The sequence below is a fragment of the Cryphonectria parasitica genome (genome assembly GCF_011745365.1).
Source record: "Cryphonectria parasitica EP155 unplaced genomic scaffold M406scaffold_8, whole genome shotgun sequence".
Classification (NCBI taxonomy): Eukaryota; Fungi; Ascomycota; class Sordariomycetes; order Diaporthales; family Cryphonectriaceae; genus Cryphonectria; species Cryphonectria parasitica.
Window position 1 is genome coordinate 3,072,776 of NW_024468916.1, and position 16,221 is coordinate 3,088,996.

Consider the following 16,221-nt stretch of genomic DNA (forward strand, 5'->3'; position numbering starts at 1 on the left):
GCTGCGGCAAGGCTGATCAGCCTTGCTAGGGTTGCAGCGGTTGACTGGCATATAATGGTGTCCCAGTCAAAACTTGTTATTCTAGCTACTTGATCATAAGGGTCGTACAGAGCGCCGGTATCCTCTGATTACAGAAATAGCAGTTTGAGGTCAAGGAAGATATCAAAGTGACTATGGCTTCACTTCATGATACATTGCATTGGCCTGGAACTAGAGACCTATGCCTTATGAATCATGTTTATCGAATGACTCAAGCACTAATAAAGGTGATAGATGTAAATGTATAAACGTGCGCTTAAGGTTTCAGTGCTGATTCTCAGTTGACATGTTGAGATTTTCACTTCCACAGCAAACCCTGTCTCAAGTCATTCTGCCCATCATCACATGTAAATACATGTCAACAGAGTTTGCCAAGCATCCAATCCAGTCTGAATCATGATGAAATATCCTATGCCTCTGGGGGTTGAACAAGTGACAAACTTTATAGTCCCCATGCAGTCCCTTGCACGTGAATGTCTCCTTTGTGTGTTGACGCAGTATCGAGTTCGCTTTTCATAACATATATGAGCATCAAGCAGGGCTGCAGCCTGGTTTCATGTTGAAAGGGAATACAAATTCAGAAGGCCAGATTGAAGATGTGCCTAACGAGCTTTGTGTTGCAAAAGCGATCGTCTGTGCATGCACTGACTAGACCTGTTACATCGTCACACTTTGTCCATCATCCCTCATACAGTTGATTTTCTGAACAAAGAAGTATTTGGATCCCATTTGAATAGAGCAGTAGTCCCAATGAAGACCTCGTATTGCAAAGCACTACTATAATACAATGGTTTGATATCGGTTTTGAATCTCGCCCAAACTCTAACTCGTGCTACAAGGCCATGTATTTGGCACAAGACGAGGCTATCCATGCTTTCAGGTCAAGTCATAGCCCTCAGCGGAGGAACAATAAGAGTTGGCGGGAGGCCTAGGCCTTGGGGCACCGCGCCTGTGGATAAGTGCTGACCTCTAACTTTCTCGCCCCGTGGGGAAACAAGGATCATCCATTTTGCTGGTATTTGACGCCATGCACATAGTTTTACATGATCAAACCGTCATGTGAGTCGTGTTCCGGGAATACTGCCCCCGGGTCGTCTGTGCAGAGCGACAATGGGCAGTGGGGAAAGAGGCCCTCGAGACGCGGTCCTGAGTTTTAACGCAGAGCGGCCAAGGACATGGTTTTAATTGTGGTTCTCGAGTGCTAGATAATGGGCTGGCCTGTAGGACATGTGAAGTAATGGATGGCTGGTTGGTGAAAATGGCGGTGACTGATAACGGTAGTGCCACGTTCTCCCCGAGACCGATGAGGTGTCCACTAAATGATTACAACCTGGGCATAGAGTACGATTGAACCGCCCTGGCAGAAATTCTGTGCTGTTTTGTACGCACATAGGACGCCGATACGCCTTCGCCCGTGCAATATGAGGCGCGAAGCGACGCATGGCCTGCATTGAACGTCAACGAAGGGGAACCCTGCAGGTATGGCTACGGAACCAGGTTCTAGAAGGCCACTTTGACGCTCTTTGTGGCGGATTGAGTCAGATGAGAGACAAGTATTAGGTCATGGTAAACTCTACGATCACAATGAGACGGAAATCTACCTATCCTATACGTGCGGCAGAGCTGTTCATCCCACCTGACGCTGTGACCCTCGCTCTGGGCTATTTTACCCCACAATCCGGTCTGGGAGGCCAGATACGGCTCAAGCTCAGCATTGCGAACATAGGGACGAATTACTGAGTGCAACGACCGATGATCACTCCCAAGCTGACACTTGTGACCCTCTATTACGACTCGTAAGCACTTTACTAAATCACACGTATGCTTGACCGTATGTTCGTGCGGTCATGCACATGTGTGCGCGCAAAATCTGATCTTCTGACCCTTTCTCACCCAAGCCACTCCGTCGCAGGACCGTGTCTGGCCGAACACCGTGTGTGTGTGCGTGTATGAAAAGCAAGTATGCCGTGATTGAATCTGTAGACCTGGGATGATGATTGACATGGTCCAATTGCCGAATCGGGCCGCAGGTCTTTGATCCTACATACAGCCTTCCCCGGATGTATTCCCCGGACTAGTGTTCCATATGATCAGAGCATGCTAAAGCACGTGAGTTTCGTTTCGTTAACCAGCACAGCTGCAGGCTGAACAAAAATGGACCAGCGGAGGCTCACTCTCGGGATGTGATGCATGAGACAGCCGCCCGGAAAGGGGTGCAAAAACGGCTCCCTGCCGTGTGATTGACAGCATTGAAGCAGTGACCAGGGATACTGAGAGCTTCTGTAGCAGTTGGGCCTTCCTGAAATGGTGTGTGTAGTTGGGCATTGGTTCCCTTACTCTGTGGATAGCCTCGACACGCGGGTATGTTCCTATGGCTGCTGCTGCTGCTGCACGGATCCGCCTCAGGCGAGCCGTACAAACCCAATGTCGATACTACCATATCACTTGGCAAGCGGTAATCACATGCCGGGTGGGAGAAAGCAGATAGACTCGGCGCTTGCCGGCACCAGGGTTGAGTGTAATTTATCCTGGACGGATAACAGGAAAAGTCAAAAAATGAAAATGAAAATGAAAAAAAAAAAAAAAAAAATGTACACGGCGGCTTTCTGAACCTGCGATGGTGGGATGCGCTCTATGCCTGACCACGACTACGCACTGCAATTTGTGAAATGACAAGAGTCCAATCTGACGCCAAACAGCTCGCGTGGCAGACGAACATGGGGCCATGGACAATGACGCGTGATGAACAGACGAAGCCCGTGAGCAAAGAAACCTAAGGGCGAAAGAGGGGGAAGATCAGCGGAACCAGAAAACAGAGAAAGAAAGAAAAAAAAGAAGGAAAAAAACGTCCCAAGAAATAAAAGAATTAATGAATTATTTGGATTTTTTATTTATTTCAAAGTTATTCATTGTCCAAGAACCAAATCCTCGTCGGAAAGAACAGGCGAGCTGTCAATGCGTCCCGAAAACGTCGTTTGATCCGTTTCATCAACTCCCCCAAAGCCCGTCAGCCCGAGGGCGCAGTGTCCTAATTTCATAGTGGTAGCAGCAATTGCGTACCGCACATCTTTTTCTAGAAGGCCCACCTGTAATTGTTCCTTGCAGCACAAGACGGGGTTGGCACGGTTGGGATCAGCTGCCACTGCTACCACACCTTGGCCCTTCTTCGGTTTCCTCTTGCTTGCAACAACAGTAGTAGCAGCACGGTTCGCACCCCCTGCGAGGATGGGGGAGGGCCACGGCAGTCTGCGCGTTCCCCCCCTAGTCGCTTGACACCGGGACCGTCTTCCGGCGACATGGGAGGCTCGCCCTAGGACATCCCCCCTGACTCGGATGAGGCTGGCGCTGCGCAATGTCGAGTCCTGAATTGGAAACACCAGCCGGGGCGGTCTGTGCCAATTCTTCGAGGGCCAAAACCGCCGTTGCTGCCCTGTGGAGTGGGGGGAGGGGGGCCATTGGGCATTACTCCGGTAAAAGCTTGGGAGGCATTGACCATCTCGAAATGTGATGCGCAGGGCTGCGGGCGCGCGGGTATGGAAGCCTCCTTTGACCTACCTGTGGGAGGGGAGGGAGTAGACAGTAGGATACGCAAGCCGTGTCGTCTGAGTGATGATCTGCATCGTCCTGACTGGTGGTGGTGATGATGATGCTGATGTCGTTCCATGTCGGCCTCCCATGAAGTGGTCAGTCCTCCTCCAGCCTCATACACAACATCATAGACCTTGTCGTCGTCCAGTCAGCCAGCTACAGACATGACGTTTTCGGTGATTATCCGTTACACATTGGGCTGCTCAGATCCGGCTGTGTCTTTTTCCCCTTCAGCCGGAAGGATGAGCATGCTGGCAGTCTACCAGACGGCCTGTGCTTTTTTCTCCAACTTTTCTTCTCTCTAACTGACTTTTTTGGTTTAACTTTTGTTGTTGTTGCTGCGCCCCTGGTTACGACTCCTGGCGGGGTGGGTGTAGTCAGTCGGACCGTCTTTTTGATTAGACAGACGCGATCGGGTGTCGGTCATCTCCACGAGGATGATGGTCCCCCTTCTCCCAACACAGTTCAAGCGTGACAGGCCTGTGGGGATACCACCTGTGGGGACGGGGGAGGGTTGTGACAGCACCCAAAATTACATCCATCCACGTGCTGGTTGGGAGAGTTTTGAACGAGACAAGGCTGAGGACGGAGGGCGGGGCCTCCTCAAGCCCCTCAAGTCTACGGGAGCAGGACGAGGATGCCGTACAGATCTTGACGGGAGACGGCCTTTATTCGTGTCCACCTGATCGGGAAATCGATCAAGGATAATAGATGAAATTCGAGAGAAAAATATAAAACCGATTTATTAAAAGGAAAAGAAGAGAAAAACACTACTCATTTGCCCTCATTTATTTATTCTTGTTTCCCCCCCCCCCTTTTTTTTTTTCTGCTGGTCCGGTCCGGAGGTCCAAAGGTACACATCCGTCAGTGCTCCAGCGGTGCCATATTTTTGAGTTTGCGAACGGTGAGGCTCCGTTTGTGCTCCACGCCAGATCGAGATGCAAGACTTCATTCGCATGGTCAAGAAGACGGGACTATGACTGATATCTTCTCGGCTTCCCTAGTACGGACATCTAGACCTCCCATCGCAGGACACAAGCGAGTTTCTCTGAATTGCCCAAAGGTGCCACAGGATGTCACGAGTCCCAATTGATGAGGTGATGATTTAGTGCAATCAGCAGTGACATAACGCCTCGTGATCTCCCCTTTTGCGATTATGATTTCTTTCGTTGGTCAAAATAGATCCACTCTCCTCTCCTCTTATTCCTCCTTTTCTCGGCAGGTAAATCAGGCTATCAGGCATTGAATACATACCATACTAGTCGGATCACTGAGTGCCGGGTTCAAGGAACAGAAATGACGTCTTTATGCTGCCACTATTGGACCGGGCTGCAGCTGTCACAAATCGGGACCTGCATATGCAGCAGAGTGACATCTTCAGCGTATGCGGTCAGCCGAGGGTTCGCCTATAGCAAGACTGAGCCCTTGCATATGCTCTTCTGCGTTCCAGTCCCTGCATGCCACACTCGATCGTACTGAGAGCATTCGTTACAAAGCAAGGCTACAGGAGAAAGGGGGGGGGGCACCAGGCCAATGTGAGCGTGCAAGTTTGTTGTTAAGTGGCGTTCGTTTGTGCCTAAGTGGCGTCGTTTGACTAGCACAAACGAACGCCACCGTAATGGAAAGGCCCCATACTTCGGCCCTGCAACAATTAGCTACCGAGGCTGGGTAGAATAAATATAAAGATCATGGAGTAAATGAGTCCTTCCCCAGTCCGCCATGTTGCTTCTAGTGCATCAACACAGAAGCCACAACGGGGCAGGCGGGCTCAGGTGGCTGACTGGATAGATGAGAGGAACGAAAGTTGAGGAGATCACACGAAGCCGAGTAAGAGTACAACTCTCAGGGTATGATTTTCACACTTCGCCACCCAGGCAGTACATACTCGCCAAGTGAACTTATTATTACTTTCCCTATATTTACGCATTTTTTTTTTAAAGATATATTTATTACAGACAGGTCTGGCTCACTTTCTGGTATCTATTCACTAAATTGGCATTTATTTATCAAAAAGAGTCTGATTTCAGCCTGGATTCTGTATGGTATAGCATGTACAGCCTAGGTGGCGAAGTGTGAAAATTATACCCTGAGAGTTGTACGATTGATATGAACGAGGTCGCACTTTCACATGTGCCCGCATCGGGAAGGGAAACCGGTGGGTGGCTTGGTGCTACGTTTTTGGGCAAGAAATAACACGCTGAGGAATAATAATGATTATGACCGTGCTTGAATTATTCTATTTCTTTTTCTTTCTTTCTTTTTTTTCTTTTTTTCCCCCCTGAGGGAGAGAGACAGACCGAAACGGAACCATCTTTAGCATTCATATCCTCCAGGAAAACGGAACCATCTTTAGCATTCATATCCTCCAGGAAAACGGAACCACAGTCGCCGTCAGCAAAAAAAGGATGTGAATCTAATGTACCGTGATAATGTGAAGCCTCCAAGGACGATCATCACATTGGCTCCCCCTTTTCTTCCCGTGTGAATGACGAGTAACGTACATATCCAACCAAAGATCGATGCTTGGGACACGTCGCACACGCGCTTCAGCTCGAAACGGTGACGTCCTATCCTGTCGCGAGCATGCAGGTGTCATCACAACCCTTAACAGAACAGGTGTTGTATGCAAGATAAGGCGTGCGGAGGGTGCATCCACAATCAGTAGACACCACCACCACCACCTAAGCCCCCCACCCCCGGTTACGCAAATTAGAGCCGCGCTGTAGGCGCCAGCGCATCCCTTCCCCGGGGGTTCTGCTAGCGCTGTAGGCCCAGCGCCATGCAAGCACATACTGCACTTAGCACATGCACGGCGCTTGTTGGGGATTATTGATGCAACCCAACCACCCCTCCCCTCATTTGGTTCTTTGGTTGTCCTCTCTGCTTCTACTTGGTGTGTATAGATATAGCAACTTTGTGAATGTGATGAATTCATTGTCCTAATTTTTTCTATTCTGTGTGATGTCATTACGATGGTTTAGACGCGCCCCGGATAATGACCATTGTCCTTCAGTCCCCCCGGGCCCCCCCAAAAAAAACCCATGTCAGCTTGTGTGCCTCATCACCATGCACCTCTCCGACTGCACGGAGAATTGCTGGGCAGACGTATGGTGCCCATCTGTCAGAAGACTGCACACGTTTCAGATTATAATTTGTTTTGCATCGTCATCAGGATTTGCTTGGTATGTCTACTGTATGATTTGTTGTATAGTCTAGGTTATGAGTATGGTAAATGATAATCAAGCCCACAGAATATCCTTATGCCGGTAATTCTCAGCCCCAACTAGAGCTATCCAAGGGACTGTTCCTCTACATTAGAAGCCGTGATCACACAAAGGATTGTAACTTCCAAGTTAACCACACGATTTTTTCTCCTTGTTTGATGGCACTTGTTAGTAATTTCACTCACCACATAAAATCGAGTAAACAGATTACCTAGGCAGGCAACCATGTGCTCAGAACCGGTGATCAAAAAGGTTGAAGAAAAAAAATCTGAAAAAAAATCTTGAGTAGCTGTATTGCCATCAACTAATACCCATGTCTGTCATGGAGGTTATGCATATTCAATCTCAATTGGCTATAAAATGTTGCATCCTTTTGCTGGGAGAAAATATTGGAAATATCAATTAACCGTGCTACAATTCAAGTTTGTATCACAGGCAGTATTTCCGCAGAGGAGCCTCATTTCTGATAGGGGTCGGGGGTCCAGGTCATCAGCTCCCTCATTGCAAATTTGATATTCAGCTGCCTCATTCCCAAGACTGTTTTCAGCAATTGGTCTACATCATATATGAGAGCGTCTCTCATATATTCATGAACATCAAGATTATTACACTTATGCCATGCTTACCCCAGTCCAGTGGGCAACCTAATGAAAGGAGGCTTAGTGTGGCAGTGGTGTTAGTGCAAGCCTGCCAGGCCCACACGCTCTTTGTGTGGGGTAAATCCAGTTACGCTGCACTCTTGTCTTCAACCCTTATGAATAACGACATCTATTTCTCAATCTATGCATAGGTTTGGATAAGCAAAGCTTCTCACAGGATATATGAAACTATGGACTCTGTTTATGAAAGTAATAAAAGGCACTGAGAGTCTGTCATGATGTATTTTGATGAAAATCTGCCCGTCAACTCATTCTAGTCAAGATGGGTTGCCATTGCCTGTCCCGCATAGCACGCTGCTTACAGACCCTTGTGCCGACTTCGTTCATTGGTTCATTACTCGACGGGCGAGGCTGAGCAGTGGTGCACAGATTGAGCTCCAAAAAAATTAGATCGACATTGTCAAGCATCCTGGTGGATTATCCCACTTGGTGCTGCCTCAGTCTAGTCAATGGAATTATTTGTATCCATTGCCTACTTCCTGGCTGAGCCCTGTCAGCTCTTTGTGCAGGCCAGCGTTGGAAATAGTCCCACCGGAGGGATTACTGGCCTCGGTCTCAGAATCTGTTCAAGCGGTGTTAATACGTGATCATTCCTTCCAGGACAGGGACCAGTGAGGCAGATATTTTGTAGAAAACAATGGTCAGATAACCAATGGTAGAGGCACTCAGCACCAATCCAGAATGTTGTCAGTAAATTTGGCCCATATTTTGTTGGTATAGTTCGGAGCAGTGGGACTTGTAGGCAGCTACCTCCTTTCTTTGACCGCATTCCCGGACCATATAGAAATAATTACATCCATTTGATAAGTAGCATAAATATATGAGGGTCATTCCTGCTCCCTCACTGCCGTGACAATGCTTTTGAGAACTCAGAAGATCTTCATGAAACGATCCATCTCACGGCACTAATACTGGAACGGACCAAACAGTCACGATGGTAGGAAAACCCCTTCTCTTCCCTCAAGTCTGGAAATAGCGCGGGTGGTTTGAACCGATCCTAATTGATAATGAACCTAGGTACTCGTACCCATCTTCAAGTCCGCTTTAGATTGCGAAGGGATTCCAACGAATTCGCAACCTGGGACCAAGTACGAGTTGAACAATGCCGTCGTCAAAATCCACCCCTTACGTGAGAGCAGGGGAGTAATTGTCAGAGTTGAGCCACCTAGGGTTCCGCGCAATGAGAAGCTCTCGCACGTTCCTTGCGACATTGCCATGGTGATCGACGTATCTGGCAGCATGAGCGCCGATGCACCAATTCCTGGAGAGACCGACGAGCTCACGGGATTCAGTGTCCTCGACCTGGTTAAGCATGCCTGTCGAACTATCAGTGAGTAACCAGCCTTTCACTCCTCAACTCTCCAAAAATTGTTATTTCAGGGCAATGGAAACGGATTCTCTCTGACTTCCATCGCGGAGCGATACCATGGCGGCTTTTGATGAGCAACTTACTGACTCTACGTAACCAAAAGTATCTACCTTGGACGAGAGAGATCGGTTGGCAATTGTCACGTTCTCAAGATCGGCCAGAGTTCTTTGCCCGTTGACTGCCATGACTCCTGTCAACAAGAAGGAAGCAGAAGCCAAGGTCGACTCAATGATGATTGAGACTTGCACAAACTTGTGGCAGGGACTGAAAGATGGCATCAAGCTGTTTGAAAACGAGGAAAACAATGGTCGCGTCCCGGCTGTCTTGGTTCTCACAGACGGCATGCCCAATTACATGTGTCCAGGTCCGGGATACGTGCCCGCCTTGCGAGCAATGGGCAACATTGTGCCCTCCATCCACACATTCGGCTTTGGCTACCAGTTGAGGTCCGGCCTGCTGAAGTCGATCGCTGAGCTTGGGCGAGGTAGCTACTCGTTCATCCCTGACGCTGGCATGATTGGAACCGTCTTCGTTCACGCCGTCGCCAACTTGCAGTCCACATTCGCCATCAACGCCAAGATATCTCTAGAGTACCCGACTCATATCCTTCTCGAGCCAACAGCTGGGCCGTCGGTCGGCCAACAAACAACGGCTCATCTGCATTCCCCTTCTTCTTACATGCTTACAATTTCTCTGGGGAGTCTACATTATGGACAATCTCGCGATATTTACTTGTGCTGGGACCGGCTTCCTCAAAGGGACTCCCCAGGGGGCGTTCCTAACCTATCTGCGACGTTGCAGTATAACAAGATGACTGCATCGCAAGACACCACCACCGACTCCTGCAGCCTTTCCAACCACACAACGTCCCTGTCCGAGGCAGAGATTGCCTACCACATCTCTCGGCACCAGCTCTGCGCTTTCATCGCCTCCCTCTTTCCCATCGACGTTCTTGGGGAGCACCGCGCAGACAAGTACCTCCGACCCGGCCGAGACGCCACAAGATCCCCCATCACGGCAAAACAGGCCCAGCTTGATGATCTGATTGTCAACATACCCGCCTCCAGGTTTCCCGAGGACCCAAGGTGCGCCTCTTTGATGCAAGATCTCAACGGCGACGAGCCCCTCGGGCAAATTTCTCTTGCCCTCTGGCCCGAGCACTTCAAGCGTTGGGGCCAGCACTACCTGCCCAGCCTGCACGACGCTCACAGCCAGCAGCTGTGCAACTCCTTCAAGGACCCTGGTCCGCTGCAATACGGGACCGACTCGCCGCTGTTTATGAAATGCCGCGACCGGCTGAACCAGATGTTTGACAATCTGCCAGTCCCAACGCCGAGCAATCTGCCCACGCTAGGGCCGAACAGTATGCACAGTATGCCCTGGGGCTATGGAGGACCCCCAGTTGGCCCGGATGCAGGCGCGCCTCCACCTTATTTTGATGGAGGCGATCTGCTGCGCTCGACAGCGACCAGATATTCATCAGACGGCCGAAGTTACGCACAATGTTTGTCCATGTCTCGGTACAATATGCCGGGGAACACATGCTTCGCGGGAAAGACGAGGGTGCTGCTCGCGAATGGGAAGACGGTGCGGCTCTCGAGTCTCAGGCAGGGCATGAGTGTGGCAACACCGACGGGCGCAAGAAGAGTTGCCGCGATGGTGGTGACGCCTGTCAACAAGGCCGTCATGATCAAAATGAAGGGCGTCTTGGTCACGCCCTGGCACCCCGTCGCTCTTCAGGACTCGCTGCGTGCTGACATGCAGAGCCGTGAGTGGGTATTTCCTTGTTGCCAGGCCACGCCTCAGCAGATGGTCAGGTATACCGGCCGCATTTACTCTGTTCTCCTGCAGAGAGACGTGGACGTTGATGCGCACGCCATTTTGCTCAGTGGCGGTCGGGAGCAAACGCCGCTATGGGGCGTCACGCTCGGCCATGGAATGTTTACTGGCTCGGATGTCCGTGCTCATGGCTTCTTTGGCGATTATGATCGCGTGGTCGGCAGTCTGCACACATTGCGAGCCAGAAAGGGCGGTCGGTACGTGGCAGCTGGCGTGAGGAGGTGCCCAAAGACGGGTCTGGCGTGCGGCTTTCGACAGTTCTGATGCCGTATCACACTTTCGCATGCTTTGCTGTCGACGAAAATGAATATTTGATCATGTGTCTCCTGATACTTACTCATGATGGGAAATCGTGTTTTTGGAATTGGGAGATGTGGGATTTTCGCTGCCCGAAATTGTGCATATTTTCGTCAAATGATTTTAGATCAAAAAAATACATTCAGCTAAATAATCGCTTGTTTACAACCTTCAATGTTAATTTCAGGTGAAGGCAACTTCACAAAAGTCATGAGCTGCATGTATACAGAGTAAAATATATATCCTAGCTACTTATAAAGTTCCGAGGCACACTCTTTGGTATGTTCTAACCATGTCTTGTCTAAGAATCTATCTATAAACGCCCATTCTAATGTTCTACAGGATATCTTCATTTGCCATACTCGTTTCCAAACAAAACATAAAATCTAAACAGCAACATCCGGCTTGCCAAACTCCTTGATAAACTCCTCGCTGTACGGGTAGTCAACGTAGCCCGGCTCACGCTTGGCACCCTCCTTCTGGTTGATGTAGAAGGTGAAGCGGTCATACTCGTTGAAGGGAATGCCCTTCTTGACGCGGTAGACCAGGTCGGGCGTGGAAATGAAGCGGCGTCCAAAGACGACCGCCACCTCGTGGTCGTGGTACTTGCTCTCCACTGCCTCGATCGCAGTCTCGGTGGTGAATCCGCCGGCGATGAAGACGGGCTTCTCACGGCCCCAGGACTGGAGAGCAAAGTCGAGACTCTCGTTCTCGGGGTCACGGTCGACAACTGACAGCCTTGTTAGTTTTATGTGTCCTAGTACTAGCTGGTGCGGTAATGCAGGAGCTTTCTCCAGCTGGGGAACTGAAGCAGGTTGTTAAGTGGCACTCACCTCCCGAAACTCTAGGCTCGACCAGGTGCAGGAAGGACAGGTCCAGCTCGCGCAGCTGGTGGATGAGGTAGCTGAACTGAGGAATGGGGTCCTTCATCCGCATGCCCTGGAACTGCGCCCAGGGGGAAAGACGAATGCCGGTGCGGTCTGCGCCGACGGCCTTGACGACGGCCTTGGTGACCTCGAGAGCAAAGCGTGCGCGGTTCTCGATGCTGCCACCCCACTGGTCGGTGCGCTTGTTGCAGGTGTCCTGGGTGAACTGGTCGATCAGGTAGCCGTGCGCGCCGTGGATCTCGACGCCGTCAAAGCCGCCCTTCTCGACGGCATTCTTGGCCGCAGTAGCGTAGTCGTTGATGGTGGCCCAGATCTCCTCCTCGGTCAGGGCGCGGGGCGTAGGGCCCCCCTCCCACATCTTGACGTCGCTTGCGCTCACAAAGTCGTTCTTGTAGTCGAAGTCGTCGTCTGCAAAGGCACCGCCGGAGCCAACGGGGTCAGGGCGCGCCGCGCGGCCCAGGTACCAGAGCTGACAGATGATCTTGCTGCCCTTGGCGTGGACGGCGTCGGTGACCTTCTTCCAGCCTGCGAGCTGGGCATCGGTCCAGAGACCGGGGATGGTCGGGTAGCCGCCGGCCTTGGCCGTGATGTAGGTTGCTTCCGAAATCAACAGCGTGCCGGGCACGACAGCACGCTGAGCGTAGTACTGTGCCATCGCGTCGGTTGGGACGTGGTCAAAGTCGGCTCGGAACCGGGTCAAGGGTGCCATGACGACGCGGTTGTCGAGCTGGATCGAGCCCACCTTCAGGGGCTTGAAGAGCTTGGTGTTTTCGGCCATGGTGAGATATGTTTGTGCGTGTGTGTGTGTGTGTCTGGACGTTCTGATTATGAGTGTGGTAGAAGGAAGGGAAAAAAAGCCTGGCACGACGAACTCAAAATTGAAAGTGGTCAAAATGTCCTGTAACACTTAAACTTGGTGTGGACCAACATGTGAATACTGCTACCTGGCTTGCCATTTATATATCGAGAGAGCATCATCTTTGTTCGACGTTTTTCCATGGATCCGCTTGGTAAGGATAATAATATCCCCACAGCTCCATACTTACTGATCGTGTTGCCATCGAAAGGCTTACGTTATGCGACTCGAGTGCATGACCTACCTTAGGAGGAGGCAATTGTATAGAGGCCCGCGTCTATGTCAGGGTTCCACTGATACGACGAAGTGACCTGATCACAAATCCATCAGTAGCGTCCCATAACGCCGAAAATTGTCTCACAGAGTGTCGGTGATATTAGAACCCGAAATTTCATCAATGATGCCACACATTGTCCCAGAGCGCTGTCCAGTCAGCAGTCTGTGTGTCTCTCTCACGCGCATGCGTCTCGACCAGGACACAATTGATCTTCCGCTGGCTGTGACTTCTTGATCGAGATAGAAGAACCAGTCTGTAGAATAGCAGCCCAGGTCCTCTTGTTATGGTCGAATGATCGAGTGAGGAACAAATGTTTGCCCCCCTGCTTGCAATGCTCAAATCATGTGATGTCACTTGGGTAGTGGGTGGGTGACTCGCGATACTGATCCACAAGGGGCTAGAATAGAAAAAGGGAAGAAAAAGAGGGTCGAATGAGCCTCACAAAGTGGAGCCGCATGAGCTTAATAATGCCATGGGGCGAGGGAAAACATGGTCCCGCGGATATGCCGTACTGCAGGGCAAACGTAGCCATTAGTAACTGCACTACAGTACGGAGTAACCGACGTCGACCCCCAAAGAAATAGAAAATCCGTTAAAAAAAAATACGTACAAATATTTATTTCTGTATATTCAATACTAATCATGGTAAATGCCAGCAGCCCTGGGACCCCTTATGTCATGGTTCCCTGCATTTTTCAGACTTCTGAAGAATTTGTAAAGCTCAATATTGGGCGTTCGGCCGAAATAACACACGACATCATTGTTAATCAGAGGGAGTGTGTGCCCTGACGTTCGTTCTGAACTTAATTCCGACGCGATAGCATGTCCACGCCGAAATCTCCTCGCAAACAAAACATGTATGCATGTGCCTTGCCTTCAAAATTGGTCTAGTTTTTCCTTCACTATCAGGCATCAAGGACGACATGAGTTAATTCGTGTGTACTATTGCGTCTGGAGTCGAGGTCCCTGACGCGCTCACGCGATGGCGAAATCCTCGGTCGGCTTACCGGTCCGGAGGGCCTCGCCCTTCATGAATCCATCCACGAAACACTCTCCGACGAGCTCAAAGACCGAAATACCCTGGGGGTCTTGTTGTTCTCGCCGGCGTAGAACGACCGGAACGTTGCAGCCAAACAGTACACACACGGCATCCCCTTTTTGTGCCCGCCTCGGAGCCATGCCGGGAAAGCCTAGATTGGTCACCATGAGCCGTCTGTTCTGAGCCTCCATAGTACCCCGAAGCCTGGACAAGAAGCTTTTTGGCCCCATCGGAGCAGATTGCCTGGTTTCATCACGCTGGTCCGACACACACAGCTCCCCCAGAGTCCACCCTTTGATGCGCAGTGCTGGATCCGCATGGCGCCGCCACCACCGTCCGAACCATTTAGGTGCTGCTCCGCTGGCGTTGTCTTGGTCGCCATAAGCTGCTACGAGGTGCCTGAGATCTCGTGCGTACTGAGAAACGGGCGCAGCACGCTCCAGAAATCTGTCCAGCCGATCGAGGACGAGGGCTCGGGTTACGCTCTGCAGTATAACCCACCTGTCTTTTTCTTGTTGTGCGTAGTGTGTAGTCTTTATGTTCATTCGAGATGTGGACTCGACTACCGTGGCCGGCTCGTGCGGGATGGGTCCCAAGCCGTCTATATGATCAAGCAATATGCCTTCACATACAAGATGCCCACCGCCAGGCGGCGAGCCCCAAGACTTGATTCTAGGAGGCTCCTCTTTGCTCGCCTTATAGGCAGCGTCTCTCTTGTGGTCCCGCGGCTTTCTCACCGGTCGAAAGTTGGCTAGGTGCTCGTTGGTGCTCTGGCTGACCATCAGCGGCACAACGGAGGGTTGCAGCACGGGGACTCGCCAGTCGGGGGCCCACGAGGGCCAGTCTGGATGTTGATTGTGGAACAGCTGTGCGAAGCAGATGATATCGAGGCAGTTGAATGTATCCACAAACTGTCGCACAAGCCTTATCCAGAGCGTGCTCGCGTCGTCGTCATATGTTGGCCTTCCGATCATCTGCCGGTCTTGCTCTCTGGCCAGGCCGTGAACTGCCCATATTCGATCTCTGGCATCTGTCACCCCGTAGTCCCCACAAAACGCCATCAGCGAGATCAGGCTCATATTGTGGCGGGTGGGTTCCACCTGGTACCAGTCCATGATGCGACGTCGGTTCCACGCTGTCGTCCACACAGAAGGCCGGACGTAGGCCTTGAAGCTGCTAAAGAGCTCGAGGGCATCGATGCCTTGGCGGAAGGCCTCACGGGTCAAGGACGTGGGCCCACAGTGGAAGCACAAGTCTCGCGGGACGATAAACTCCTGCAGCGTCCATACACGCCGCCACCAGGTGTTCTGCAAAAAACCGTCCAGAGATCGCCAGCCAGGGTGGCCTTGGAGGTCCGGCGGGATTCGTATCCTGCGTTTGTGTACAGCAGCCCGAAATTCCTTGCGTCTCCGGCCCAGGAGTGACAGGAAGGCAATGGCTTGGTCCGTCTCCTCGGTCCGCTCCCCGAGCCAGACCAGCGTCCGAGCTGCCTGATGATAGATCTGACCCATCAGATGGACCTGTGATGCCCGCTCGGCAAGGTCAGTCTGGTTGATGCATATCGAGTCAATCCAGAGCCATTTGTCGGCGTCGTCGTCGTGATCGTCGTCGTCGGTCTTCTCCCCCTCCTTGTCGTCGTCGTCCTCCTCGTCACGCAAGTCTTGACCCCCCAGATGTCTTCGCGAGCTGATCATGCGCAGGAATGGCAGGAGATTTTGTAGGACGCGGATCTGATGACCGCTTATATGGATGTGCTCATCGGCATATTCAGTGCCCCACGTGTACGAGACGGTGGTAAAAGAAGGGCAGTCAGGTTGGTTAAGTGAAAAGGTCGCAAGCTGGCCTGTCACCGCCTCGGAAAGTTTGTTGCTATTGTCGCCGTTGCCATTGTTTGTCTTGTTGGCGAGGCGGAGGAGCCGGATCGAACCTGGCGGTAGAGGCAGTTGCTCATAGAGGGAGCTGCACCTGCCTTTAGATGATGCCTCGGCCATGAAGGAAGGAGGGGGTCTGGGGCCTGGTCTGGCCCGTCATCAATTTCCGCGCGAGGTTGACTCAGTGCCGAGACTTTGCGGACATCAGATAAAAAGAGGTCAGACTCCACATTGAAGATGGGTCTTTTTGCAGAGAATACCGTAGTATGTGGTGCT

At 51.3% G+C, this 16,221-nt stretch overlaps 3 protein-coding genes across 3 annotated transcripts; 1 reads left to right on the forward strand and 2 right to left on the reverse strand.

Annotated features, from left to right (window-relative positions):
* Positions 1-8,612: 8,612 nt before the first annotated feature.
* Positions 8,613-10,982, forward strand: M406DRAFT_342654 (uncharacterized protein; the record flags this gene model as incomplete). The annotated part of the gene is made up of 4 exons (XM_040921793.1): positions 8,613-8,639; positions 8,696-8,840; positions 8,983-9,853; positions 9,884-10,982. The coding sequence occupies 4 exons, from the start codon at positions 8,613-8,615 to the stop codon at positions 10,980-10,982; spliced, it is 2,142 nt and encodes a 713-aa protein (XP_040772977.1).
* A 319-nt stretch (positions 10,983-11,301) lies between these two features.
* Positions 11,302-12,680, reverse strand: M406DRAFT_295721 (NADH:flavin oxidoreductase/NADH oxidase family protein; the record flags this gene model as incomplete). The annotated part of the gene is made up of 2 exons (XM_040919208.1): positions 11,302-11,745; positions 11,849-12,680. The coding sequence occupies 2 exons, from the start codon at positions 12,678-12,680 to the stop codon at positions 11,402-11,404; spliced, it is 1,176 nt and encodes a 391-aa protein (XP_040772978.1). The 3' UTR covers positions 11,302-11,401.
* Positions 12,681-14,010: 1,330 nt separating this feature from the next.
* Positions 14,011-16,065, reverse strand: M406DRAFT_74917 (uncharacterized protein; the record flags this gene model as incomplete). Its single annotated transcript, XM_040925780.1, has 1 exon — positions 14,011-16,065. One exon carries the CDS (start codon positions 16,063-16,065, stop codon positions 14,011-14,013), a length of 2,055 nt encoding a protein of 684 aa, XP_040772979.1.
* Positions 16,066-16,221: the final 156 nt, after the last annotated feature.